Below are 27662 nucleotides of genomic sequence, written 5' to 3' on the forward strand. Positions count from 1 at the left end.
GATTCAGATCTCCTTGATTAATCTACAGTTTCATCCCCTGAACTCAATTGGGGAATGTCTCCAACCATCAAGTCTAATTCAGCAATTTGAATTTTCCAGTGTTTTTTTTTTTTTTTTGGATACAAGGTCCTTTACTCTATGAACATATCCATGTTTTAATATTTAATCTTAATTTTGACAGGTTGGAGTCTGATTTAGTCTTAACATATATTCAACACAAGATGAATCCAAACCATTGTACATAATCCATGTGAGATGAAACAAGAAGCACCTTATTAGCCAAACAACATAAAACACTGCAATTTTATTTACTAATCACAAGTTTGGATATGACAGTAACTTTATCAGCTAGATAAACAACTAGCCTGCAGCATACAACTAAACCAAACGAGTAGTACTTTTTAGTCATATCCAAGAGGGGATGACTTTTGTGATCTTCAGTCTTCAAGGTAAGGTATAAGCTGCAAGACACAATTCACACAGCTTTAGGATTATACTACAGAAAAGTAAAAATTTACAATGGTAAAAACAACATTGCATGGGTGAGAAAAGAAATCTCAAAGCACCAACTTCCAACACCAGTGCTGGCATGGTGGAGGCCAGCCAAAACAGTGATCACCATCCTTTTTAGGTGAACCTTATTGATTGAGTTCGAAAGCACCACGTATGTGCATATGACTCAGTGGTGGTGCTATGAGAGTAATGAATAATTTTCCAAGAGAATAAATATAAGGGTGATAAGCGACGGATGTTATTGGATATAACAAACCTCCACACTTATAGCCAACAGGACGGTCAGAGAGGTTGCAGCGTTTGGGAATGGTTATGGCAATTTCAGGGTTGACTCCAGAGTTTTTAGCAGTGTTGGAAAGCATAACAGCGCAAAGGCATCCAGGGTTTTGGCCCAACTTCTTCACCTGAAGGCAGCAAGCACTAGAAGGTGTAGCATTTTCATCCTTTGCTGCTGATGCACAAGGAATCAACTTGAAAGCTTCTGTGTCTGGAGAAGCCTTTCCGCATTCACCAGCCCCATTAACCCCTCCAAGCTCTGCAATGCCTAGAAACAAAAGAAACCCCAGAACACAAATGTACTTCTTTGGAGCTTCCATTTCTTTTACTGCTGTGTGTGTGTGTGTAGCTCAAACTCTTCCACTACCATGTGTTAAACACTTGTAACTCCATGGGCTATATAGAAAAAGATGACTGGATTACCAACTAGCAAGTAGGATCAACATGGTTGGTGGGTACACAAGAAAACCCACAAAGTCAGTGGAAAGAGCACTAGACCAAATTTTGTTGTTTCTATGTCAGCACTTGCTCCACTTAAGAAAGGGTTTTGAGGGCTATCTGGCAATTTTTAGCCAATGAACACTCAGATGCCTGCTAAAGTCATCACTCACACTACATTATTTTGTTCATCCTTGAATATGCAAAGGGAGTTTATCACAAAAAACTGTCGGTGACAATGACAATAAACTGTGAGTGACCAATATTTAAAGATCACAACGCCACCCATACTCTAGAATTTTGTAATATCTGGTGTTGATTATTGCAAGCTAAAGCATTTCATCCCAACTTTTCGGATAAGTTGCAATGACCTCCCATTTTGAAAAAAAAAATAAAATAAGCCCCACAAATTTAAGTCACATTGGGCTCCTATGAAGTTTAAATTCACATTAGCCTCATTTCAATAGTAATTCATTACTCAGACGAATAGAAAATTTATATTGTCATCTTTTTTAAATCAAAATATATATTTTACCTTATTTATTTTTGTGCTCTCTCACCAAATGTGCTCTCTTACTGAAAGAGAGATCAGTATAATAATGTCAAAACTATAAGGTTTATTATATTTTCTCCAGACTTGAGGATAGGTTTATTGCATCAAACAGTATTACACAACTTCAATAATTAAAAGATCGGTATTAGTTCCAGAAACTGCACCAAATGAGTAGTTGCTTCTGATTGTGCAACCACATCTTCAAAAGAAGCTGCGGATCTGCAACATTAGCCAACCCAGTGGTAATAAATGTATATATTAATGCAGAAAGCATTGTAGGTAACAAAGCACAAACCACAATCAGAGCTCAAAATGAAAATTGAGATCAATCTGCATCAATGCTACCAAGCCCATTATCTGTGTTCACAAAATCTAAGTGTAATCGAGTTCTAGTCCTCAGGTAAATTATGGCTTGCAATTTTTCATAGGAATTTTGAAGGGCTGAGCTTGTTTGGTTTGAATTTTTAAGATTCACTTTTCTAAAAATTAAAATTTTTTATTTTTTGTATTTTTTTTTCACTGATTTTTTTTAATATTCTAAGCAATTTTTTTTAATTTTTAGATATACTTGACATAAATACACTTAAAAAATATAATATTTGTGGGGAAAAAAAATCTTTAAAAAATTCACTAAATAACAAAAATATCAACAAAAAAAAATTGAGAATTTAATACATTTTTCGTATTCTTGTGTATTTATTGATTTTTTTTTTTAAAAAATTTACAAATATTTTACTTTTTAGATACATCTAAGTAAGATGCATCTAAAAAAGTGAAAAAATTGCTTAAAATTTAAAAAAATATTCACTAAAAACAAAAACAAAAACAAAAAATTCAATTTCTAAAAAATTAAATCCAAAAAATTGAAACCAAACACACTTTCCTCCTATGATGCTGCTTACTCAATTTCTCTTATTTTACACCTTATAGAGTATGTTTAGATCTTGTATTCCTGGAAGGGGAAAAACAATTTTTATTCTGTCCCTTTTTTTTCCTTTCCACTACACATCCAAAATTCAAACAGTCTCATCCCCACAAAACTTATTAACTGCCAATCCAAGGCACCTATCATCAAAGGATAAAATAGCAGTGGTGAGATGTTGACATATGGCACTATCTAGTTCTGGTTCTTTCTTTTCTCTTTTTCTTTTTTTGGGACATCAATGTTGCAAAAACCATTGTGTTTACAAGCCTGGTGTTCAAGTATTTTAGAGCTAGAGAAACCGGCTTTGAGCAAGGAAAATGAGCTCCACTACTTTCTCAAATATTTTGACCAATCACTGCACAACTTAAGAAATGTCAAAAATATGTTATGCAATACATAAATTTGTATATACAGTCAAAGTTTGGACACAAATTAAAAGAGCACATATATTACAAATCTAGGAAGGGATGTGCACTGCCTCCAAACCCACCAATTTTCATCGGCTCACAGGCTCACATAAGGGGTTAATGGGGAGGAGAGCACGAGCTTCCCCATCCTATTAAATATAGATTTATAATTTAACCTTAAAAGGTTGGTTATCCTTCATTTTGCAAAGACAACCAATAAAATTATGTTACAATCATCTCTCTCTCTCTCTCTCACTTCCATTCATAAAACAAATAAAAGAAAACACACAATTCAGTCTCTAGTATGCCTCTTCTATCATCCTCCTTCCTCCCAAAATTTTCAAAAAAAAACGTATTTTGACAACACAAAGATGACAAAGCAGACAAAGAATATAATGGAACTTGATCCATCAGGCCAATTGGGCAAGCACACTCCTAAACTTTTAAAAAATAATAATAATAATAATAATAATAAAACCCAATGATCAATCATTTTTCTATGGTTTATCTCATCAAGCATCATATAATAGTAAATATGAACACACCAAAAAAATGTATGCATATGCATCAAGACACCCTTTAACCAGAAGAATTCTTCTCTTTCATTGCATTATCTCTGAAATAGTAACCAACAGTGTTATGAAATGTGCACCTAAGCATGCGCCTAGGCCCAAGTCCCATCCAAGTCCAATATTTTCACCTTGTAGTGCTCCAGGCTAGGCAACTTTGATAATTCGCACTTAAGGTGTGCGACTAGGCCAAGGCGCAAAAAAGCTCAAGGCTTGCACCTTGAGGGCTTTTTTTTGTTTTTTAATTGTTGCTTTGATTGATTTTGTTTAAAATCTGATCATTGATTAAACATGATGCAACTATAAAAGATCCATACTCTTAAGTACACATGCCAAATACATTGGGCATTCAGCCACAAATCAACGATAAAAGAAAAATTAGTCTTAATTTCTAATCTCCACAAAACACTTTGTTGCTGCCTGCTATCGTTATCCAATATAGAAGTTCCAAAAATTCTTCTTCACGTTGCTATCTTCTTCTTACATTTCTCTCATTCTTTTCTCTTCTCTTCTTCTCTGCATTGTTGTTTTCTCCACTTCTCTTCTCTCCGTTTCTTCTTATCTACATTATTTTCTTGTACAAGGTGCGCTTCACTTCGGTAAAGCCTGTACCTCGCCTTGTGTCTTGCCCTTGCACCTAGGCACCAAGAGACCTTGGCACCTCGGTGCGCCTATCACTTTTAATAACACTGGTAACCAAAATTCAAGAAAACTATCTAATGGTGTGCTAGACAGACAAATAAATGCAAATACCTAACACATGACAGATTTCAACAAGTCATTATCAATAAGATAACAAGATTACAACATAATATTAACCAACAAATTATTTCCTTTCATTGCGTACTCTTGGAAATAAAAGAATTCAAGGAAAGTATCACCTAGAGGGCTAGATATATAAATGAGTTGATGGTACCTCAGCAAGCAAGTTACTCTTATCTCCAAACATGACTCAATTCTTCACTAAGATTAGAGTAAAAATTTGAACAAAATTTTCAGGGCATCTATAACATTATCACTGTTAAACTTAAATTTTAGAATTAAACTCTCATCTATTCCTTGCAAATGGCTAATTAAATAATGCTACATGTCACCAAATAGTTTGAATTTGAGTTTGCAAATGGATCTCCCTTCATTTGGGTAAAAAATGAAAAACTCAATTTGATATGAGTTTGAGATAAAATGGAGGCTAGAGAGTGGTTTGGAGTGTGCGCTTAATCAAATATGAACTTGAGTCATAATTTGAGCAAAGACAACATATCCAGTCCTTACACTTGAGTTCATTAAATAAAAAAATTTCTTCTCAAGTATACATATTAATAATCCAGTCAAGAACACAACTAAAAAGAGAGACACTTTGATTTAAGAAATTTTCGAGTTAAATTCTAGTAAAATCTCTAGTAATATTGTCTTAACTCTAATAATATTGTTCCAAAAATTGTATTAATTCTTATTGTTTTAGTTCTTTCTGTATAATGCAAAGGGTGCCACCCCTCTGCCACTCACCAAGCTTTTACTTCACCAAATTTCAGTTTGACGATTTTAGTACTCTATATCGAATGTCATCACTATTAAATCAAAATGAGTTACCAAAACACATCCAATTGTCACCACTATTGAATCAGAATGAGTTCTTAAAAGTAATGAAATTAGTGATGTTTGGTAATAATCCATTGATGTTTTTGCTTATTACTAGTAGTGACTGCTTTATGTTATGAACTCAGTGGTATTTGGTTAACCTGTAGTGGTGTTGGATATGAACCAAATGAATTTATATGCACTTTTTTTAAGTGTGTACATTAGTTGTTTCCTAAAATTTTTATACTTTTAAAGCTCTAAGTAAAATCATGTTTCATACAACATAAAAGTGTCCACAAAATCATATTTTCTTGCTTTTTAAAATTTTATTTGTAAATTTAATGATAATCTTTAATTTTTATGTTATTTTTTAGTTGAACTTAAATATAATATTTTCGTTCTAATGAAATGAGAAAAACTATGATACATATGCATCTTATAACTAACCAAAAAAATAACATGCCTTCATACTTTACGAGTTATAACTAAAAAAAAAGTTATAACCAAACAACACGAGCCATAACTAAAATAAAATCAAAACTAAACAAAAAAATTAATCATAACTAAAACAAAAATTGGCATAACTTAGGAGTGTTTGCGATAGGGGATGTTTATAGTAGAATTTCCCGAACGAAATAATTATAATTTTATTGTCAATTTTGAATAAAACTATCAGTGAGAGTTAAGATCAAAAACCATATAAATTATAATAAAAATAACATCACATTATGTCATGTAACAAACACCATAATGAGTGATCTGGTACACAGGTGTGTATTATAAAACTTTCATTAAAATTAAAATGGAAAAAAATACATATATCTGAAGCAATCTAAGAAAGGAACATAGAAAGGAAACTAGTTCCTTACACTTAAAAAGCTGATTCAGGGGAGAGACTGAGAGACTCTCTTTTCTCTCTCACTCATTTTGTGCCTCTGTCTGAACCGAACAGAGACTGCATATCCTTGCTCCGTCCGGTTATTCTGAAGGCATATTTACCTATATATATAAATCTTGTGTATATATCTGTCCAGGTATATATATATATATATATGTACACAAGCATTGATACACATACACATCAACTATATTAAATTTGTGAGTGCAAAAATTAGTAAAATATGTCCAAGGCTGCTTGGAGGACAACTGAGGGTGAAACAGAGAATCCTCTCACAGAAGCCATAGAAGAAAACCCAGAAAGAATAACTCTTTCTAGGTCAAAATTAGTGTATGCCCCTTAACTAAGCCAATCTATGAAATGTATAATTCATATGGCTACTCTAAGAAGCATTCCACATTAAAAGAAGAGATTAAAAAACAAAAGAAGAGAGATTTACCACAGAAAACCCCACCAGCCAGAGAGGGAGAGCTTACTGGAGGAGCTGCTATAGGGAGGAACCTAGGGTTTTAAGCTGCCTCAAAATTACTGAAAAGACCAAAAAATCCCTATCTGTTGCCGACGAATAACATTTTTGCCCAGTCTCCTCACGAGGAAAGCCACGTGTAAAGCAAAATTTAGAAATATATAAATTTATTTTATTTTTATATAATTTTTTAGATAAATTACAAATTACTAATTAGTGTACCAATGGCCCTGTTTGGTAGAGCTGTGAGAAAGTGACTATAGCTTATGCCTTAATAGCTTATTTTTGACTTATAAATTAAACTTCTCCTGCTCCACTCAAAGAATAAGTTGATTTTTGACTTACAAAAAGCTATAAGCTGCATTGTTAAGCTAAACCAAACACATCAAAATAGCTTAAATTAAGCTGAAAGCTGAAATAAGCTGAAAAAAAAACTATACCAAATAGGGCCAATATATGTTTTAATATTACAATTTTAAAATTATAGACTTTACCTATTATACAAACTACAATGACTCAAAACCAATAAAATCATGTCACATCATCTATTAATACATTAATTGGTGTATATAACTTTATTCATTATAAATACAAGAAGTATACTTAAAATGCGGATTACTTTCTATAATTTGAAAAATTAAAAATATTTCTATAAGAATTTTTTTAGCACAATTAATTAGAAAATTAAAATTACTAACTTCATTTTTATACAACAATAAAATTACCTAAATTATTAATTAAAATATATTTTTGACATCATTAAAAATTGTTAGTTAACTTGATGATGTATTGATAAAATAGGTCATTTGTTATGAAATTCAAAACTTAAAGATATGAAATGTAATTTCTAAAACCATAAGCAATTCATATTATAAGCAAATATCAAGAAATGTATCTATAATTTACACAATTTTTTTTTAAATGATTGGTTATCGCAAACCAATCTTCCCAAACTCTATTAAATCAGTGTAGATAGCAAGTATGAGTATCGTATCTATACGAACTATTGTGTATTTAAAAGCTATTCTAAATATTTATTTTTCAAATAATTTAGTTGATAATTGGTAGTTTGTTTTTAAGAGAATTAATGAAATCCTAAATTAATAAACAATAAAATTGTATTAAATTAATTGGATTAGGAATTTAGGAGTCCGAACCCACCACTAGTTTAGTACTTGGATTTGCAATTGATGAAGCACATGAATGCTTGATTGGAATAAACCAATTCCTCAAGTGTAAGTCGAAAATTAGAGGGAAAGATAAAATTGTGTTCGAAGCGTGAGTATGTCCTATCTCGACCAATATAGATTGTTCACTCCAAACTAGAGTTCGTGGCACAATCTATCTAGTCATAGCATAGACCGTCTTGGATTCCGAAAACAACAACAATGAAAGAAAAAGTAAAATATTCATTCACCAATCAAGAGATCGAATGAAGAGTAACGATAGAAGAATATGAAATTGAAGTCCAAAGTTTTACACAATTATTCCAATCAAAACATTACAAGTGTAACTATTAAAGATTACAAAAACCAGTTACTTGACTAGGGTTGCATCAAAACCCTAAGTATAGCTTCTCACTTCTAGCCCTCCGAAAGTTAGAACCCTAGAAAAGTCTATTTTTCTTCCTTTTATTCTCAGAAAATAGAACTAAAATTTTCGTACACAATTCCTAAGGTGGCCCACTCAAGGGCCTACATTGGCTGCTCGAGCGGTGGTGGGTCGTACGTGTGGTAGGCTGGTAGGCAGCGAATTTTCATTGCTTGAAACATATTGTTCGCTTTGGCGAGGTGGGCGTGGAGCCCCGTCGGCTGCACGGTTTTGTTCCTAAGGGGAAAAGGCCTCTTGCAAGGTGGAGGGGGCCAGTATGTTTATAAGGTGAAGTCGGTCCGTCCCTTCCAGACGATGTGGGATTGCCCCAACATAATCCCCAGCAGACTGGGTCTCAACAGCGAGGAAGAGACGAGCCCTCATTCTAGTGCCAAATTTGCATGCTTGTCCACTCGCGCCCCAGCAAGATATTGTCCGCTTTGGCGAGGTAGGCACAGAGCCCCGTCAGCCGCACAGTTTTGTTCCTCCTTAGTAGAAAAGGCCTCTTGTCTGGGTGAGTGCTAGAACAGCTCAGCCGGCAGAGCAAGATACTGTCCACTTTAGGGTTGAGGGACGGAAATGGCTTTAAAGACCTTTTGCAAGGTCGAGGGGGCTAGTACGTTTATAAAGTGAAGTCGATCTGTCCCTCCCAGGCGATATGGGATTGCTCCAAGATACAATTTGTGTGCCTGTCCACTCGCGCCCCAGCAAAATATTGTCCACTTTGGTGAGGTGGGGGGCGGAGCCCTGTCGGCTGCACGGTTTTGTTCCTCCTCAGGAAAAAAGGCTTCTTGTCTGGGTGAGTGCTAGAACAGCTCAGCCGACAGAGCAAGATATAGAGCAAGATACTATCTGCTTTGGGATTGAGGGATAGAGCTGGCTATCCCTCTCCCCCCCCCCCCCCCTTACGGCTTTTAAAGGCCTCTTGCAAGGTAGAGATGGCTAGTGTGCTTATAAGGTGAAGTCGGTCTGTTCCTCCCAAGCGATGTGGATTGCCCAACACAATTTATTTTTCTGATAACAGGGTCACATGAATAGGACCAACTGGGGCATTTGTCAGCTTGATTAACAAAATGTCAAAGTATTATCTGGACCTTATGTGTGTGAGGATGGACACAATTTCAAGTTTGCGGAAGCAATAGAACAATCATTTGTCTATTTCTATTTAATTGTAATCCTTAGAGCATCTCCAACGGTTCATTATTTTTTTCACCAAATTTGAGCAAAAAATAACTAATTTTCTCAATCTGATATCGCTTGCTCCAACCGTGCATCAAAAGGAAAGGATCATCTGGTGGGTTGACCGGTAAGGCAAATTATTTTTTTTTTAATCTGTTTGAACCTTTTTGACCGGTTTAAACCTACCTATTTGAAAGAGAACCGGTCGACCGATAGGTCAACTGGCCAGACATCTGGTTGGTTGACCGGTTGGGCCACTCCAACGGTATAGCATAGTGAAAAGATGAAATATGGAGTTTGTCCTCCGTTTGATGAAACTTTTGTTCTGTTCTCATTTTGATATCAATTTAGTGAAACCATTGGAGACACAAACAGTGGTTTTTTCATCAAATTTCAAATCTGATGCTGGGTTTGATGCACTGTTGGAGATGGTCTTAAATACATACATGTGGAAGTATATACATGTCTTACTAACACAACACCACATAAAGACACCCAAGAAATCAAGTAATAAGTAAATGCTCTCAGTTCCTAAATAATTTTTGATCATATAATCACTTACATGAAAGTTTTTTTTTTTTTCTCGTATTCTCTTCCCTGAGAAAACCTCAGTGATCAATCTGAAGCAACCTGATACCATTTGAAGGGCTGATGGCTCCTCCTATCGCTCTGAACCTCCCATGCCAGTTTGGGATGCAGGCAACTCATCATTTTTGTGTGGAACAGTACCTGACCCTCCCGTTGGATTTCCCCAGTTCTTCATTTTTGGTTCACTGCCAAGATAATTTGTCAAGACTCCTTTTACCCCAAAACCACGACGGGGAGGCTTGTTGCTGTTGTCACTGAGGAATGGAGTTCTCTCTCCCCTTGCAGGACTATCCACCAGTGGTGCAGGTGAGAAGTTTGGTGTGCCAAAAGCTGTTTTGTAAGGTGTGCCCGAGACAGGCACTGAATATGGGATTGAAACTCTCTTGTGAGCAATCACACTTACTGTTGGAACTGATGAGAGCTCATCAGAATGTCTGGTCAGGTCATCCACATATAGTAGATCATCAATACGTGCCATGATATTAAATGCCAAGCTTTCTAAAACTCTCGAGTAGCTCTCCAGAATGGATTTTCCAACATCCTGTAAAATAGGAAAAAACTAAAATAAAAAAGTACGTTCAACAAAACATTATAGAGGTCAAAGAATGAAACTGGAAACACCAGAATCCTTTAATGTCTGGAATCTGAACCTTGTTGCACTGTATCTTGCTAGTATCCAAGGTAGTCTGGGTTAGACCAGGGAACCGCTGTTTCAAGCAACTCAGGAGATTTTCAGCTCTTCCTGCAAGCAATTCTTGTTTATCTGCATCAACCATTAATTCTTTGACTATATCCCAAGATGATATTGCAGAGGTGCGGGTTGAATTAGTTATGGGTTTTGAGTGAATTCGTCTACGCCATACATAAATTGATGCCTCCACACGGTTTGCAATCTCCAGAGCAACATGTTCTGTGGACAGGTCAAGGCAATCAAGCAAGCACTCTGAGGAGAACTGATCTGAAGTAATGTACCGGTAAATAACCTCACCTAGACAGTCTCTCCCATTCTAATATCAAGGGAGGAAAAAAAAAAACAATGTAAGCTGGCCTATTGATAGATTTAGGCACAAAAGAATCATGATTAAAGGAAAAAAATAAAAATAAAAAACACAAGCATGTTTGGGTGCCAAAAGCTACTCATACAATTGTCCTGTGGATTTAGCAGGATGTTACACGAATATTTGGCAGTATTCCATCATTAATTGGCTATAGATACTGATATTGGCACGACTTTGGAGAATTTTATGCACAATCTTGCTTCAATCACATGAAAATTGAATGTCAAACCTTTGGAAGTGCTTCCAAGTATGATTCAGGAACTTCCATTTCGGCTAAAGCAGTACTGTTAATAGACACGCAAGCTTTTAGTATTTGATTTGCACATTCACGCTTGTGATGCAATTGCTTCCTTGTATCTTCATGGAGACCACCAAGAGAGATACGAGGCACTGGTAGCCACCACTTCTCCTCTTGCCGCTGAATGGGCTTACAGAAAGAGGCTGACTCATCAGCATCTTTAGCTATAATTCCTTGATCAACATACCAAAACTCTGTCTTGCTAAAACTATCTAGTATCTCCTGTGATAGGTTAAAAAATGACTTTTAGCTTCAAATTGCTTTTCAAAATAGAGTAGCGACAAAGGGAAGAAAAAAAGCAAGGTTGGGTCTTACAATGAGTATGTCATCTAGTTTACAAAGTGCTGGAAGGTTGATGGAAAGATCTGATCGCGGTTTGCAGGTCATGACCTGAGCGGCAAATGCAAAACCAATCATGAAACATGTGATTATGATATAATCACCCAACAACCATCTTCTTTTACTAATTTCCCTACTGGGTTTTGCACATTTTTTGATCACTGATTTGTTTAACTTCAATGTCAGATTTTTAGCATGATTTTTCACTGAATATGACCTTCCATCATAAATAAAAATTTGAAACAAAGTGAAAGGCCAACTTCGGATGAAAATTTCAGAATTAAAGTGGAAAGTGATCTAAAGTAAAGTTACAATATCAATTCATTTTAGTTTAATATTGCCTTTTATTGCAGGCTGATCTAGGAAGGGAATTACAATTGAACAAAATAAAGTAACATTTCTTAGTAAACTAAAGTTTATTGTTAATTGAATATAGAAATAAGCTTGGAAGTACCTCAAGCTTACTTCCATCTGGAAATGTTTGCCAAGAAGGTGCAAACTCAATGATGTGATCGCTAACACAGAGAAGGCATTCCATCTCTCTTCGCCACATTGATTTCTTCTCGGAAGGCAATGGTTCCAATCTCCATAGTTGCCCGAATGCAGTAGCTACAATAAAGGTATAATAACCAGTATAATAACATTAACCCTAAGCAGAGGAGCAAAACGAAGGCATAGCAAGGCCTATTTGGTATTGTTTTCATTTTGTTTTTTAATCTTGTTTTTTGTGTTATGAAAAAATTGAAAACAGTTCATTTTCTTATCTTTTCTTCTTGTGCAAAAATACTTCTCCGAAATTCAAAAGAAACTCTTTATTTTCTAGAAAGTGAGTTGGTTTAAGAATTTTTTCCTTTTGTTTATAACAGTTTTGAGAAACATTTAGCCAAAGAAGATGAGTGAAACCCAATCCAGAGAGAGAGAGAGAGAGAGAGAGAGAGAGAGAGTACCACAGAGATTAGTGATGGCATTTGAAATGGCCAATGCTGTGGAAACCCCTTTACCACTCCCTGACATGTCTTCGCCAAGCAACAATTTCGAAAACCTTTCCTTCATCATGCTAATTTCTATTCAATTCAAATAAAAAGTAAAAAACCAAAAAAGTCAAATTACAAAATGCCTAACTCAACCACTTGATTTATTATTATTATTAATTTTTTTTTTTCAAATTACAGAAACTGTATAGTTGTATATCGGTATGCGTGTTTGCAGCTATTTCGCTTTGTTGGGTTGAATTACTCTTTCCGAATAACAAAGCGGAAGGAAGCACAAAAACCATATATCATTATTTTCTTTTCCACTTTTCCTTACTTTCTCGGCAACCAAACGGAGGATTTAAAGCCACCAAAAAAAACAAAAAAACAGTGACCAACCTAAAATTTTCGAACCCAGTTTCTTCAACTTGGAATCGTCCAAATAGGGTTTGTGTTCACCTTCGGATACATCAGAAATCGAGCATTTTGAGAGATCGGCCTTGTGAATAGGCCAACCCAATCGAGCCGGCGAAGGACACACCTTAGCCTCCGGTTTGCGAGTCGAAGTTTCAGAGCTCGATCTGCTTGAACTTGTGGTACTGTCTCTGCAGTCGGATGCCCAATTGGTAAGCGATCCGGTTCCATCACCATTTCCAGCGAAAGATTCGAACCCATCTTTTCTCTTACTTTTCTCAGCTGAACTTTCCATATTGGGCTTATTTTACAAGAAAATAAATCGAGCTCTGCAAGAAAATCTGTTTGAAACCCAAAAGAAAAAGACTAGTATTAGCTAAAGCTTCTTCTTTGATTCAGCCTGGGTAGACAAAGAAGCATTGTCATCATCATCCTTTTAGAATTCTAATCACTCTCTACTCTGTACCTGTCTGGGTCTCTCTCTCTCTCAATTTGAAGGGTAACTTGGCAATTGCCGACTGCCAACGTCTCCGTCTCTCTCTCTCTCTCTCCCTATTCAAAATTTCACATGTAAAAGGTCTATTCAAATAAAGAATACAAGAAGGAAATTTAGCCGTAGGGGCGACGGGGGAGCTTCTATATGCACACATCATATCCCTTCTTTCCACGTATTTAATGTGAAAGTGTGTTAAAAAGTTATGTATGCAGAATATGTATAGAGTGAATGGTATGGGTAAATAAATGCTCTCTTTTGTCATAATTTTTTATTTAATAAAATTAATTAAAAAAATAAAATAATTAATTATTTTCATATGCAATAATAAAATTACTTGAATTAATATTTAAAATAAATTTATAATATTATTAAAAATTATTAATAAATTTTATGATTTATTAATAAAATTGATCATCTGTTATTAAATCCAAAACTTCATATGGTGAAATATAATTTTTAAAATTCCATAACATAATTCACATTGTAAACAATTGTCAATGTGTGTATTTATAATTTATTCATACATTATTTGTAGTAATAGACCTTGTTGTCTATTAACGCTTAAAAAAAAAAGTTGCCAGCTTACTATTTTTTATTTTCAAAGAATATAAAATTTGTTTGGTATATAAAAAATATTTTAAAAATAAATAATAGTAAGTATATAGAAAAATGTGTTTGAGAGTTATAGGAGGTATTGAGTGATGATGAAAAGTGGACAAATATAATTGCCGGTGAGGACTGTCACAGGTGATTGTCGAAGGTCACAATATCGTTAAAAAGCTGTTAAAAGGTTGCCAAAAGTCGTGACAGTGATTAATTAATCACCAAATAATCACTTTAAAAGTGACCGGAGGTTGCTGAGTCCGGATCCTTGGCCGCCATCTCCTGCGGCCCCTCCTGCGGCGGCCCAAAACGACGTCGTTTTGGGGCGAATTTTCAATTAAAAAAAAAAAAAAAATCCAGAACGACAACAAACCAAAGGAGAAGAAAAAGAAAGAAGGGAGAAGAAGGAAAATTTACATGTCCAGTTCTTGAAAACACTAAAACAAAAAATCTAACAAAATTAATACATGGCACCAACATTAAAAGGACCTTTCTCCCAATTGAACCAACTGTCCGATAAACAATTTCACCAAAACCCAATTAAGATTAGGAAATGGAAATCAAAACCCACAAAGCAAGAACCAAGAATACCACAAAATCAGTTATATATACATACATATATATATATATATAGGCATAGAAACAAACATACCAGAGGAGAAAGAACAAAGGGAGAGGTGGAGTGATTGGGAGACGGCGGCGGCTAGGGAATAGAAGAGGCCAAACCCTAGATCTAGATCGAGATGGTGAGAAGAGACCGAGGGTCTACCATTGCCTTCCTTCTTCTCCCTCATTTTTTCTTCTCCCTCATTTCTTCTTCTCGTCCTTTGGTTTGTTGCTGTTCTGTTTTTTTTTAATTGAAAATTCGCCCCAAAACGACGTCGTTTTGGGACGCCACAGATGGGGCGCCACAGATAGGGCCGCAGGAGAGAGCGGCCGAGGATCTGGACTCGGAGGTTGCTAGCGGTGGGTTGTACTAGGGCAGAGAGTAAAAAGTGAACTTATTTTAAAAAACTAGTGAAGCACTTTGCTTAAGTTTTCAAAAATTTTAACATTTTTGGAAATTTTTTTAAAATGAAAATAATATACCAGACAAATTTTGTTTTTAATTTTTTAAAGAAATGAAAACAAAAATATTAACAAACAACCCCTTACTATTTTGTTTTCATGAAGTTTCTACTTTATTTCAATCATATGTCAATATCATATTTTAGTATGTTATAAAACACTCACTATAATAGTCCATAAGTTATTTTTAAGTTTGATTCAATTTATATCGTATGATTCAATTATGTGTACCCAATTATATGCATTTGTAGTGTTTTAAATTATAATTTTATTTATTTATTTATTTTTGTGAAAAAATTATACTTTTAATTAAACAACTGTAAATAATAATAAATATTTTAAAAAAATTCAAGTCAATAATTATCTTAAATTAAAAATAAATTAAATAAAATTTGATGGTTAGTATTTTATGATGAAATTCCTTTATATTGTATTTTGATTTAAAATCATTTTAATATGACAGTTAGTATTTTTTTTAAAGGTATATTAATTTATTACTTTTATTGAATTTGTAAAAAATATTTTTTGGGGCCAATATATAGTAAATTCAAAGATGTCAATGATCAAAACTGTTGATGCTAAACTTTGTCCGATACTCTTATTATGCCAAATTTGGCACAATGGAAAATACAGTTTCGATTGGTATGGTTCGAGTCCAAAACGACGTTATTTTGAAAATTATTTTTATTTTTTATTTTTTTTATGAAGAAGAAGAAGAGACAAGAAAGAGAGAAGAGGGAGCTAGGCATCATCATCAACAAAATCTTCATCAACACATTATCATCATCAATCAACAACATCTTCATCAACATCATCATCATCAACAATATTTTTTTTTTTTTCTTTTTCCTTTATCTTCAGATCCTGATCCACTAGAGATCATCAACAACAACAACACATATCATCATTAACAACAACCAACAATCACCACAAAAAGAAAAAAGAAAAAAATTGTAAATTTTTTTTTGTAGAATCTAAAACAGAAGCAAGAGAAAACAAGAAAATTATAAAAAAATGAAAGTAAGATTATTAAAAACTGTTTTTGGGTTTTGTTTATTTTAAGAAGTTAGGGCAAAACAAATTTAAAAAAAGGGAGCTCTGGAAGTTGAACCCTAGGTTTGAATATAGATTAGAAAACAAACTACAGTGAAGGGATTTGAGTGCAGAGAAAGGGATATAGAGGAGGAGGAGGAGGAGGAGGAGGAAGGGAAGAGGTGAGGGGGGACAAACAGTCACAAACTAAAACAAACAAATAAATCAAGAAATGAACAAATCAATGAAGATGGAGGCCTCCAGCCGTCGATCTTCCTTCTCTTCCTCTTCCGCCATCACCGCTGTCACTGCCATCTCCATCTTTTCTCTTTCTCTCTCTCCTCTTCTCTCTTCCTCTTCTCTTCTCTCTTCTTTCTCTCTCGCCTCTTCCCTTCCCTCTGTCTGCATTCAAAAGCAAGAAAAAGGGGGGAAAAAAAAGAAGAGTCGTTTTGGATATTTAAGCCACTTTTAGGCCAACTTTTTCGAGCTTCGAAGTATTACTCATGGAAAATATCATGCTAAAATTGGCATGGTGAAAAACACTACTAGAATTTTTAGGGTCCATGCTAGCAATTTAGCAGAGTAATACTATGTAGCTCGAAAAAGTTGGCACAAAAGTGGCTCGAATACTCAAAACGACGTCGTTTTGGGTATTTTTTTTTTCTTCTCTTTTTCTTGCTTTTGAATACAGACAAAGGGAAGAGAAGAGGTGAGAGAGAGAGAGAGAGAAGAGAGAATAGAGAAGAGAAGAGAATAGGAAGAAAGAAGCTGCGAGAAAGAAGAAAGAGAAAAGATGGAGATGGTGGTGATGGCAGAGGAGGAAGAGAAGGAAGAGAAGGAAGATCGACGGGGTGGAGGCCTCCATCTTCATTGATTTGTTCATTTCTTAATTTATTTTTTTTGGTTTGTTACTGTTTGTCCCCTCTCACCTCTTCATTTCCTTCTCCATATCACTTTCTTTGCACTTAAATCCCTTCACTGTAGTTTGTTTTCTAATCTATATTCAAACCTAGGGTTCAACTTCCAGAGCTCCCTTTTTTTAAATTTGTTTTGCCCCAACTTCTTAAAATAAACAAAACCCAAAAACAGTTTTTTAAAATCTTGCTTTCATTTTTTTATAATTTTCTTGTTTTTCTTGCTTCTGTTTCAGATTCTACAATTTTTTTTTTTTACATTTTTGTTGTTGTTGTTTGTGTAGTGATTGTTGGTTGTTGTTGTTGTTGATGATGATGTGTGTTGTTGTTGTTGATGATCTCTAGTGGATTTGGATCTGAAGATGAAGGAAAAAGAAAAGAAAAGAAAAAATTGTTGATGATGATGATGATGTTGATGATGACGCCTAGCTCCCTCTTCTCTCTTTCTTGTTTCTTCTTCTTCTTCATCTTCATCTTCATCTTCGTCATCTTCTTCTTCATCTTCAGAAAAACGAGAAAGAAGGGGAAAAAAAAAGTCCAAAACAACGTCGTTTTGGACTTGGGCCATTCGAACCTTATTATTTTCAAGCTACCAATCATAATTGATTTTAGCAATAGCACATTACCAGAGTTGCTCTTTTGAGAATAATAAATAATGGACAAATTATTCTCATGTCCTCTTTGAAATAGGAGAATTCTATTTATTCTCATAATCTTTTATGTAAACTCAAAAGTCCTTAAGCGTTTCCTTCCTTCTTCTCTTTCTTTTTTTGATATACAGTCACTGGGGACCACCATCAATTGAGATTCACCGACAACCACCGACACCGACTTCTTACTTTGACCTTACCAACAACAAAAAAAAAAAAAAAAAAGAATTTTCGGTGATATTCTTGACATATATTTACTTAGATGTAGCCAAGATCACAAGACAACTCACCAGAATATTTAGATTTAGAGTAAATCTGAGTAAATCTACATCAAATTCGGCCAAATCTAAACCAAAAATGGTCGTCGGAGTATAATCCTCTCTTTATGTCTATTTCTCTCATTCAATCTCTTAGTTTTTCTTATTTTTCTCTTCTATACACCTCTTTCTTGTTTTAATGGAAAAACTTTTTCAGTTTTGAAAAATATTGTTCAAGTAAAATTGTAAAATTTTACAATTTTGAAGATACGTGTGTACTTCTCTCTATGGCTGTAGCTTTACTGATCTGAGATATCCACCATGGTCGCGACGTGAAATTATGTTTTGATAAGTTGCAAATGAGCAAACTGATAATTTTTTTGCAATTTGATGAGCAATAAATTCAAACTCTAAATTTTTACAATTTTGTGAATTGAAAATTATGCGTTTTTTATGATAACATATATATATTTTTGGGTGGTGTTGGAAAGGATGTAATTAAATTTTGCTATGTTTTCGCTCTAATTTCTCCATTTCTTCTTCTTTTTCCCCATTGATGTTCAAGACATTCTAGTGAGTCTCCGGTGATATTCTTGACGTCCAGTGATGTTTTGAACATTCCGCGTGACTTTTAATGATGTTCAAAACACTCCGACGAATTTCCAACGATACTCTAGAAACCTTTCGGTGAGTCTCCGGTAACTATTAGACAAAAGTCTGGCATAGTGAAGTATAGCAGTGTCTTTAAATTTTTTAGAAAAAAGATTTTTTTGTTAACAATTAAAAATATGTAAGACTAATTAGTACATGTAATTTGTTTTGGAATTAGATGGGTTTTGAAATTTTGAAATAGGACCTCCCTATCAATTCCCATAAATAGTAGCATTCTATTTCGCTTTGGACACATCATTTCAAAACCTCATGTAATTAAGCATTTTTAGAATTTATTTATTTATTATATTTTTTTTTATATTTTTTTGTAGGTTACAGGTTTGTCTCTAGTCCATCATATAAATAGATTAGTTCAAGCAATTTTCGTGTCGTGGGCTCACATCAGGCCTTTCTTGATAATCCAAATCATTCATCTTATAAGGTTTATCGAGAAGTCATTTTCCTTTGACTAAAGTTTTTCATTTTTTTTTTTCCCTTTTTTCAACAGAGTTTTCCTTAGCAATATTTTAAGAGGCAATTTGAACGAATTTAATAACACTTGCTATTTTTCTTGACCTAATATTTTTATCCTATTGAGTTTCCTTGATAAGGTTTTAATGAGAGCTATTCTTAGTATGTGATCATTACCTACAAGGGCAAATTATATATACCCCGCTCAAGGTTTAGCAAAATTACAGATATCCCTCAGAGATTTGAGAAATTATAGATACCTCCTGAAGGTACTATTTGCATAACAAATTAGGGGACAAATTGTTTTAAAAATATAGACCTCAGAAAACAATTTGTTATGAAAATATAAACCTCATAGGGGTATCTGTAATTTTCGAAATCTCAAAAGGATATCTATAATTTAACTAAATCTCGATATATGTAATTTGCCCTTACTAGAACTTTGAATGTATATACCCAAATGCATGTTGTCCCGCAGTATTAAAGCCGCGGTGAGTCCGAGGTTGAGGGATTGATATATTCAAATAAAGGACCAAGTGATCAAGAATAATATAAAATAAAATAGATTGAAAAATATTTGTATGATTTGAGAAAATTAATTAACTGAAGTAATTTGATGTAACAATAATATAAAAGTACTAAGGCATTAAGGATTCACCATCAATGTTTTATTTGTAAAATATTTCTGATTCAATTTGTATAACTTAATTAAAAACTATACAAAAGGTATTTTCAATCGCAAGATAAAATAATTATTTTAAATAAAAACAATATATCAAAAGATTGATTATTTTGATTGATTGATTACACTATAAAATTATAGTTATTTGATTCGCAGAAAATTTTAAGCTTTTATCATACTTACGATAGAACAAACAATTTTACAGGACAAAAACTTTACACAAAAATATATAAACCAATCATTCGCAATAATGTAACAATAAAAACTACGGTTAAATCATAAAATACTTGCAAATAATCCATTAGGATTTCACCCCTATCCTTAGTGCCAAAAAAAAAAAAAAAAAAAAAAAAAAAAAAAAACTAGAACTCCATAAACAGTTGAATGAATGATGCCTCCCACATTGGAGCTTACATATATTTATAATAAAGGAAACCTAAACCAAACTTAATAGAATTGGGAATGAGAAAAGTTAGGGATCATGAAATTTTTTTCATGAAAATGATTATGAAAGATTTATGATTCTTGGATTACCTTGATTAGTGTGTGGTGCTTTATTTTAAGTGTAATCTAAGGGTCACAAATCTTTCATGATTATTTTTATGAAAGATTTTTCATGACACCTAACATTGCTAATTAAGAAACTATAGAATTTAATTAATAATATAATTTCTTAACCAAAACTCTAGGCGCATAGACAATTGAACATAAATTTGAATACAAAAATTGTGCATCCGGTCATCTACTTGGACGACCAGCTAGAGGATGTCGACTGTGGCTATCATGGTGTCGACCGAGATTGTCATGGTGGTTTTTAGTAGTCCGAGCGATCATCCGTCTGGTCATCTGAACATTTTTTGTCTAATTTTTATGTGTGATATCTATGTACGTAGCATTACTGATTTCTTAATTTGTGCTTGGGTACGGCATGGAGAGACACGGCACACCAATGTGTAAGAATAAGAAATTACAAATTTCTTTTATTATTCTTTTGCCCCAATCTTCCTTCTAATTGCAAGATTTTCCTGAAAATTGCAAATAAATGCATTAGATCACAATTAAATATAAATTGAAATAATTAATATAATAAAAGTGTAACAATACCCAAAATTAATGGAATAACTATACAATTTTAACCATTTATCAATCATCTAAAAGGGAGTGATGTGAAATATGGCTGACCACATTTATTGTGGTTGATGGAATAGTGTTGAACATTAATATGATTAGCTAAAATAGTATACTTCATTATAATTTTGACTATTTCAATCCATCTATCCATCTATATCTATCTATGGGATTATACAGTTGGAGAAGCTACAATAAGAGAAGAGGAAAATAAAGAAAACAAAGGAGATCAGAAGAGAAAAGGAGAAATAGTGAGGATTATACTGAAATATAAAGTCAATTTTACTCCACAATCATGAGGACTTATTCTTAAAATGTTCTTGAAGAACCAAATAAGAGTGCTTGAATAACTTAATTCTCGCTATACCTTGTATTCAGTTTATTAGTTAATCTGTTTTACATTTTATCATTTTTTTTTTTTTTTGCCTTACATTTTTCTAATTTTAATAACATGGACTAAATGTCCAAAAAAATGATAAATTATTGTAGCCAATGACACACTGCAACAACTACAAATAGTAACTAGTCAAGTAATTTGATTGTTGAGTTATCAGATGTCTACGTATCATTATTTTTTTGGACAACTAATCATATTTCACTACGCTAAAATTGGGCTTTAGCGGTAGTATTAACGACAGTTTTGTTACCGCCGTTTATGCGCGTGTCGGAAAAAGTACAACCGTCGTAAAAAGGTAAATTACCGTCGTTAAAAGTCGACCAAAAACGGCAGTTTTTTACCGCCGTAAATAGGTTTAAATTTTTCAAAAAATAATTCTTTCTTCTTGCACTCCCCAAGTCTTGAACCCTCAACCTCTCATCCACCCACACTAACCACTCTACCATAGCCACTCTTCATAAAATATATTCCCTAAATAAATATTTAAACATTACTTTTACTTTATTTTAGATGGTTTCGCCGGAGCTCGCCGGAGTTTCGCCGGAGCACGCCGGAGTTTTGCCGGCAAAGACCGTCGTCATTAACGGCGGTAATGATTGGGCATTAGCGGCGGTTTTGTTACCGCCGTTAAAAGTGGGCATTAACGGCGGTTTTTTTAACGGTGGTAACAAAACCGCTGTTAATGATACCTTTAACGACGGTTTTCGTTACCGCCGTTAATAGTACCTTTAACGACGATTTTCGTTACCGCCGTTAAAAAAACCGCCGTTAATGCCCTGTTTTGGCGTATCGTTTGGTCGTGTTAGAACTAGATGGGGCGTCGACGTCAGAAAGCCCAAGTATTGATACCATGAAGCAGTGTTGCACTAAGAATACTCAGGTCACACGGTGTCAACACCAGGAAGAGTTGGTGTCGACACCCAAAAACAGAACAACAAGAGAAAGAAAAAAGGAATGATGGTGTCGACCCCAAGAGGCCTAGTGTTGACACTATGATCAAAATATCAAGGCTCTAAAGCACTTTAGACAATTTTGAGCGCAAAAGAATAAGGAGAACTTACTAATAAGTCTCATATACAAAATTTAAAATCTATCTAATCCCAAAACAAAATATTTGTACTAATTAGTCATATATATTTTAATTGTTACCAAAAAATCTTTTTTTTTTTTATTAAAATTTTTTTTAAAGATACTCCTACATCCCACCACAATTGGACTCCCCTCAGATGGTCATTGAAGACGCGCCGGAATATTCAACATCAATCGGGAAGTTGCCGGAATATCATCAGAAATTCACCAGAGTATAGCCAGAATGTTTTGAACGTCATCGAAAGTGAATGTCTAGAATATTCGTTGGACATCAAGAATATTGCTGGTGACTCACCGAAATGTCTACAATATTGCTAAAAGAAGAAGAAGAATAAACTAAGAAATTAAAGTGAAAAAACATAGCAAAATGTGCTAAACATTGATAAACTGAAAAAAAAAAAATCTAAGAACAACAAACAACAACAATGAATTTTTTTTTTCTCCAATTTTTGTAGAGTTTAAGCAAATAATTTCTATTGATCAAACTGGAAAGTAAGCTTTGAAACTGTAAAATGTTACAGTTTCAAAATATGATTCTATTAAGTATTTATCCTTATTAATCAAACTGAAAAACATGTTATGAAACTGCAAAATTTTGCTGTTCTAAAGAGTGATTCAATTAAGCACCAAAAAAATTAGAACTGTAAAATTTTACAGTTTTCACCATCTATAATTAAAATTCGAAAATAATTTGTTCAGAACTTAAAAATTTTCTCCATTATAACAAGAAAATAGAAGTGTATAGTACAAAAAAAGTATTAAAACTGAGAGATCGAAGGAAAGAGACAGATATAGAGAGATGTTTGTATTCCAACAACTATTTTTTAGTTTAGATCTAACCGGATCTAACGTAGATCTACTCAGATCTGATGTAAATCTAAGTAGATCTACATCAAATTGAAGTAGATCTACTCATCTTCTTCATCGGAAACTCATTTCTTTCATCATCGGTGAGCACGAAGCAAGGAGCTGGTACTCGGTGGTTAACCGTGAACCCCAATCAATAGTGGTCTTTGGTCGCCAGTGACTGTAGATTAGAAAGATAAAGAAAAAAAAGGAAGGCGTGGTCATAGTCATTGCCGATATCAAAGAAAGAGAGATACAGAGAAGAAGCAAGGCGTAAGGAAAGATGAGAAGATAAATGAATATAGGACTTTTGGGTCTATCTAAAAGTTTTCAGATTAAATAGAATACGTACTTTTCAAAAAAGACTTGTGGGTAATGTGCCCAAAGAATGACCTTAACAAGGTCTAGGTCAGATTTCCACTCAATCAAAACAATGATACACTATCCCAAAATATCTTAATGACAAAAAGAAATGAAAAAGGACACATCTCATGGACTTATGGAGTACAAGTGTTACAATAACCTATCACTCACCCACCTTTTTCCAATCGGGCTCGGATCCTCTTCGGAGGAATTCTCTTTGTTGATCATATGAAGAGATTAATAAAGGCATGCTAGTGGCTACAAGCACTCTACATAGCTGGTGAAAAAATAAGATGTGAAATGGAGTCGTTTCGCATATATGGTCACATAAACTTGTTCCATTTGCAACCCTATATTCTCCAAGTACACCTTCACAACATTTGTCTTTGCTTTGTACAACGGTGATCATCAAACTCTTTGTCACTGCTTTCTATGTCATCGTCATCATCATCGATTCTTCTTTATGTTTTGATTCGATGTCCAATGATTGGTCATGGTTGAGTTGATTTCCAAGTTGTAGTGAGTCTACTTTGTTATGACCTGTTCGTATTCAAGAATTAGGCGTCACGACCGGCTAGTAGTAGCGACCAACTAGAACTAAACTGGTTTAACAAATCCAAATGGAAGTAATTATTTAAATAAGAATACCAAAATATACATCAGTGCTTGTACTCATTCATAGGGGAAAAAAAAAATCCCATTTACCAGACAAGCTAATATTTACAAAATAAGAAATTAAATTTGTATAAACATCTTATAAATATTACAAAAGTGTATTGTGTGTCTACTCCAGAGTCCCATTCTCGAAACACTCCAAAATCTATTTACAAGTTATACGCCTTCTCTAATCCTTATATCCTAAAAATTTGTAAATCAGTTATGAGCATATTGCAAAGTAAGGAGTATTATATCGATAACATAAGGGTCCTAAAATCACCATGAATAAGCATTTAAGCTTAACAAATTAGATGTTGAACTTTTCAGTTAAAAGACATAATTTGTTCATGTTCATTTCAAATAATAGAAATTCATTTCGAAAATCATAGACATATGATATTATATAGAATTACCATATCTACAACATATGGATCCATAACTAAACAGATGTATGGATTCAAGAGGTGACTTGATGTGGCTTGTAGCACTTACCTCTGCATAACGTTTTACTCCACACCAAAGGGTCACCACAGTGACAAATCATAGGGTCGCCAAAATGAATAAACATAAGGCCACTGAAGTGACTTCTAATGGATATATATTAAAGACTCTCAAAGGCACATGACGTCTGTACTTCCATGGTGGTACTTACATAAATATTGATTCATATTATCATTTATCAAATCATTATCAAATTCATATTGAATAAATAGTTATATACATGAGTTATTTATTTATTTATTGTTGGTGACTGGTTTTTCTTTACAGACAAATAGGGTTCATAAATCAAATTTGAAACAGTAATAGATTTTGAAAAACATAATTTACCATGACACAGTTTAGAGTAGCTCAATGTATAACACAACTTACCTTTTATTGAATTATAATTCTAAATTCTTTGTAAAACTCGAACCTCTTCCAAAAACTTATGAAAAGAAAACCGAATATAAATTGGGCTGGTCAACCGCTCGGTTGTCTTCTTGGACTTCCGCTTGACCCTCACTCTCCCATGCACACCTTTATTTCTTTCCTCTTCCAACCCCTAAAACTCATGTATAAAACTCGTCTATATAGTAAACTGTCTCAAACGGTGAAAGTCTCATGCTATTTTGTAGATTCAAGTAGCGAATTTCCTATTTGATAATTACACTTTTACTTCAAATATTTATGACAATTATATTATTTTATATAGCTGCATTTTGACATCAATTATAAAATTATAAAAATAAATTCTATTTTTTTCCCAATTATGATTAAGTAATATTAATACGAAATTTAAGAATTTTTAAAATTTGGGGTGTTAACATATTTTTTGTTACATAACTAGCACAATAATGGAGTAATGATCATATTTGTGTATTGACATAGTTCTGATGATTGGGTAAACACTATTGGATGTGGGGTGGATGCTGTGACAATACCCATGTCGTCACACCCTGTGAAGTTTATTCGGACCATATTTTGATAATTCGAGCCATTTATATTATAGGTTTTTTTGAGTATATAGTTCATATAAAAAATGAATTTAATCAGATAAGTATAACTCCATGATCAACCCTTATAATAACCTTAAAAATTATTAAAATCATACCAACTGCTTATTTTTCCTAAACATGAATGTATGGGGAGGAAATATTCGATGCTCTCCATACTCCTTGTGTCTAAGTTTCGCTTTTTTCCGAATGACCTAAGAATACAAAACGGTGAGCTATCCAGCGATGCGCTGCCGGAAAAACCCTCTGACGGTCAAGTTAGCACACTTAGAGAAAGAAGAAAAAAGAGAGAGACAAAGAGGTAGGCAGCTCTGATAACCAGATGTTCCAGACTTGTGCTTGGAGGCTCAGCACAATTTATATAGTTTCTGCAGGCTCCCCTCTGTCTGTTCTTCTTCTGACGCGTGGATATGTTCCCTTCTCACATTCCTCAACGCGTAGGTGCAAATACTGCTAAACACCAAATGACAAAACCGCCAAACGATATTGACGTGTACGGATGGCAGAATCTTCCTCCCGCAGTCCTGCCACGCCACGTAGCACTTCCTACCGAGCTATGCTTAGCGCGGTGCCACATCCTCACCTTAGGACCGTGCTGCTTGTTTGGTCTCTTCGGTTGAACTCGAACGAGGGCCCTGACCAAGCTCCACAGTTATGACCGAGCTCTCGTTCGGTTTAGTCTCATGAGGACAAACTCCGTCCAACTTAGCAGAACGCACCTCTCTACTGGGCTATTAACCTGAAGTTATCGCAACACGATCGGACTATGTCTCTGGTTTAACGTGTTGCAATATTTGACTGAGCAAAGACCCAGACTTCGACCCAAACCGGCTCGACCTATTATCAAGTCATAAATCTCCCTCTCAATTACCCTTTAATTCTGGTTGCACTAGTGCGATCAGGATTACATTCTCTGGTCGAACTCATTGTCTTGCCCGCCCGTCAAGTGCTCGGTCAAGCCTCTGATTACCTGCGCTCCCAAATCCATTCACAGTCACCAACTATGCTATTTCTTATTCTCAGTTTTATCGCCTACTCGGTTACCGTTTGGTTGGCTTAGCATGTCCTTTCAAAACTGACACCGGTCTCGTCACTGACACGTGTCACTTGCCCATTGGTCTCGTACAACCAACCCTTCTGTCCTATGTTGTCTCATCAGATTCAAACTTTGGCACTTTTTTCATTCCCTTACCTATATTGTATGCCTCTTCACATCTCAACATTCACTGTTCATGTTTCCTACTATCTGTCGAGTTAATTTTGATCCCTAGTGCTCAAATCAGAGCATCTATTACATGGTCTTCCATTGTCGTTGCCGTCGCCGTCGCTGTCGCCATTTGGGGTGCGTTTCTCTGATCGAAACTCTGATTGAAGCTCCAACTTGGCAAGTGCTTTGTATCCTCCATGTGACTCTGTTGTTACCCTCGGGTTCTTGAGGTTTTTCACACTTTTTGTATGTTTTTGGGCTTAAATCTCTACATCCATATTCAGGGTATGATAATAATAGCCACACACTACTGGATTAGACTAGGGTTTTGCCCCACTTTCGATGTCAAAAACCTCCTGTGCCCTCAATTTTCCACACTGTTCATCATCTCCTGTGATGAACAGGTGTGGATCTGGGCCTGGCTGGGCTCAGAGCACCTCTTATGATATGAAAATCCTAGTTGATTAGGCAAATTCATTGTTTATGAAACTTGGGTAGAAAATCAGGCTACCCAACGTACGAGGTCGTGCAACCAGGCTAACATTTAGCTTGCTTTCGTGACTAAGCTAAGATCTAACAAATCAAATAAATCGGGTTA

At 34.4% G+C, this 27662-nt stretch overlaps 2 protein-coding genes and 2 non-coding genes across 14 annotated transcripts; all 4 read right to left on the reverse strand.

Annotated features, from left to right (window-relative positions):
• Nucleotides 1-275: 275 nt before the first annotated feature.
• LOC114291116 (uncharacterized) lies at nt 276-6720 on the reverse strand. Of its 8 annotated transcripts, XM_082882682.1 has the most exons (5): nt 6597-6629; nt 6129-6258; nt 1763-1999; nt 770-1380; nt 276-461 (listed from the first exon to the last, which is right to left on the reverse strand). In XM_082882682.1, the coding sequence occupies exons 4-5, from the start codon at nt 1107-1109 to the stop codon at nt 445-447; spliced, it is 357 nt and encodes a 118-aa protein (XP_082738808.1). In that variant the 5' UTR covers nt 1110-1380; nt 1763-1999; nt 6129-6258; nt 6597-6629; the 3' UTR covers nt 276-444. The 8 variants fall into 8 exon arrangements, with proteins under 8 accessions (XP_082738808.1, XP_028090966.1, XP_082738809.1 ...); XM_028235165.2 differs by lacking the exon at nt 6129-6258 and having other exon boundaries at nt 770-1185; nt 1945-1999; nt 6597-6720; XM_082882683.1 differs by lacking the exon at nt 6129-6258 and having other exon boundaries at nt 1945-1999; nt 6597-6658.
• On the reverse strand, nt 6076-6253 carry LOC114291249 (small nucleolar RNA snoR138). The gene has a single exon (XR_003639318.2). It is a non-coding gene; the product is annotated as a small nucleolar RNA snoR138 (small nucleolar RNA).
• LOC114291244 (small nucleolar RNA U19) lies at nt 6379-6511 on the reverse strand. The gene has a single exon (XR_014339285.1). It is a non-coding gene; the product is annotated as a small nucleolar RNA U19 (small nucleolar RNA).
• Nucleotides 6721-9900: 3180 nt separating the features above from the next.
• Nucleotides 9901-13745, reverse strand: LOC114291096 (rop guanine nucleotide exchange factor 5). Of its 4 annotated transcripts, none has more exons than XM_082882675.1 (8): nt 13527-13700; nt 13046-13401; nt 12623-12739; nt 12130-12284; nt 11652-11726; nt 11268-11558; nt 10631-10987; nt 9901-10521 (listed from the first exon to the last, which is right to left on the reverse strand). In XM_082882675.1, exons 2-8 carry the CDS (start codon nt 13353-13355, stop codon nt 10054-10056), a joined length of 1773 nt encoding a protein of 590 aa, XP_082738801.1. In that variant the 5' UTR covers nt 13356-13401; nt 13527-13700; the 3' UTR covers nt 9901-10053. The 4 variants fall into 4 exon arrangements, with proteins under 4 accessions (XP_082738801.1, XP_082738802.1, XP_082738800.1 ...); XM_082882676.1 differs by having other exon boundaries at nt 13106-13401; nt 13527-13664; XM_082882674.1 differs by having other exon boundaries at nt 13046-13745.
• Nucleotides 13746-27662: the final 13917 nt, after the last annotated feature.

This window comes from Camellia sinensis, chromosome 8 (genome assembly GCF_055761805.1).
Source record: "Camellia sinensis isolate YWXY chromosome 8, ASM5576180v1, whole genome shotgun sequence".
Classification (NCBI taxonomy): domain Eukaryota; kingdom Viridiplantae; phylum Streptophyta; class Magnoliopsida; order Ericales; family Theaceae; genus Camellia; species Camellia sinensis.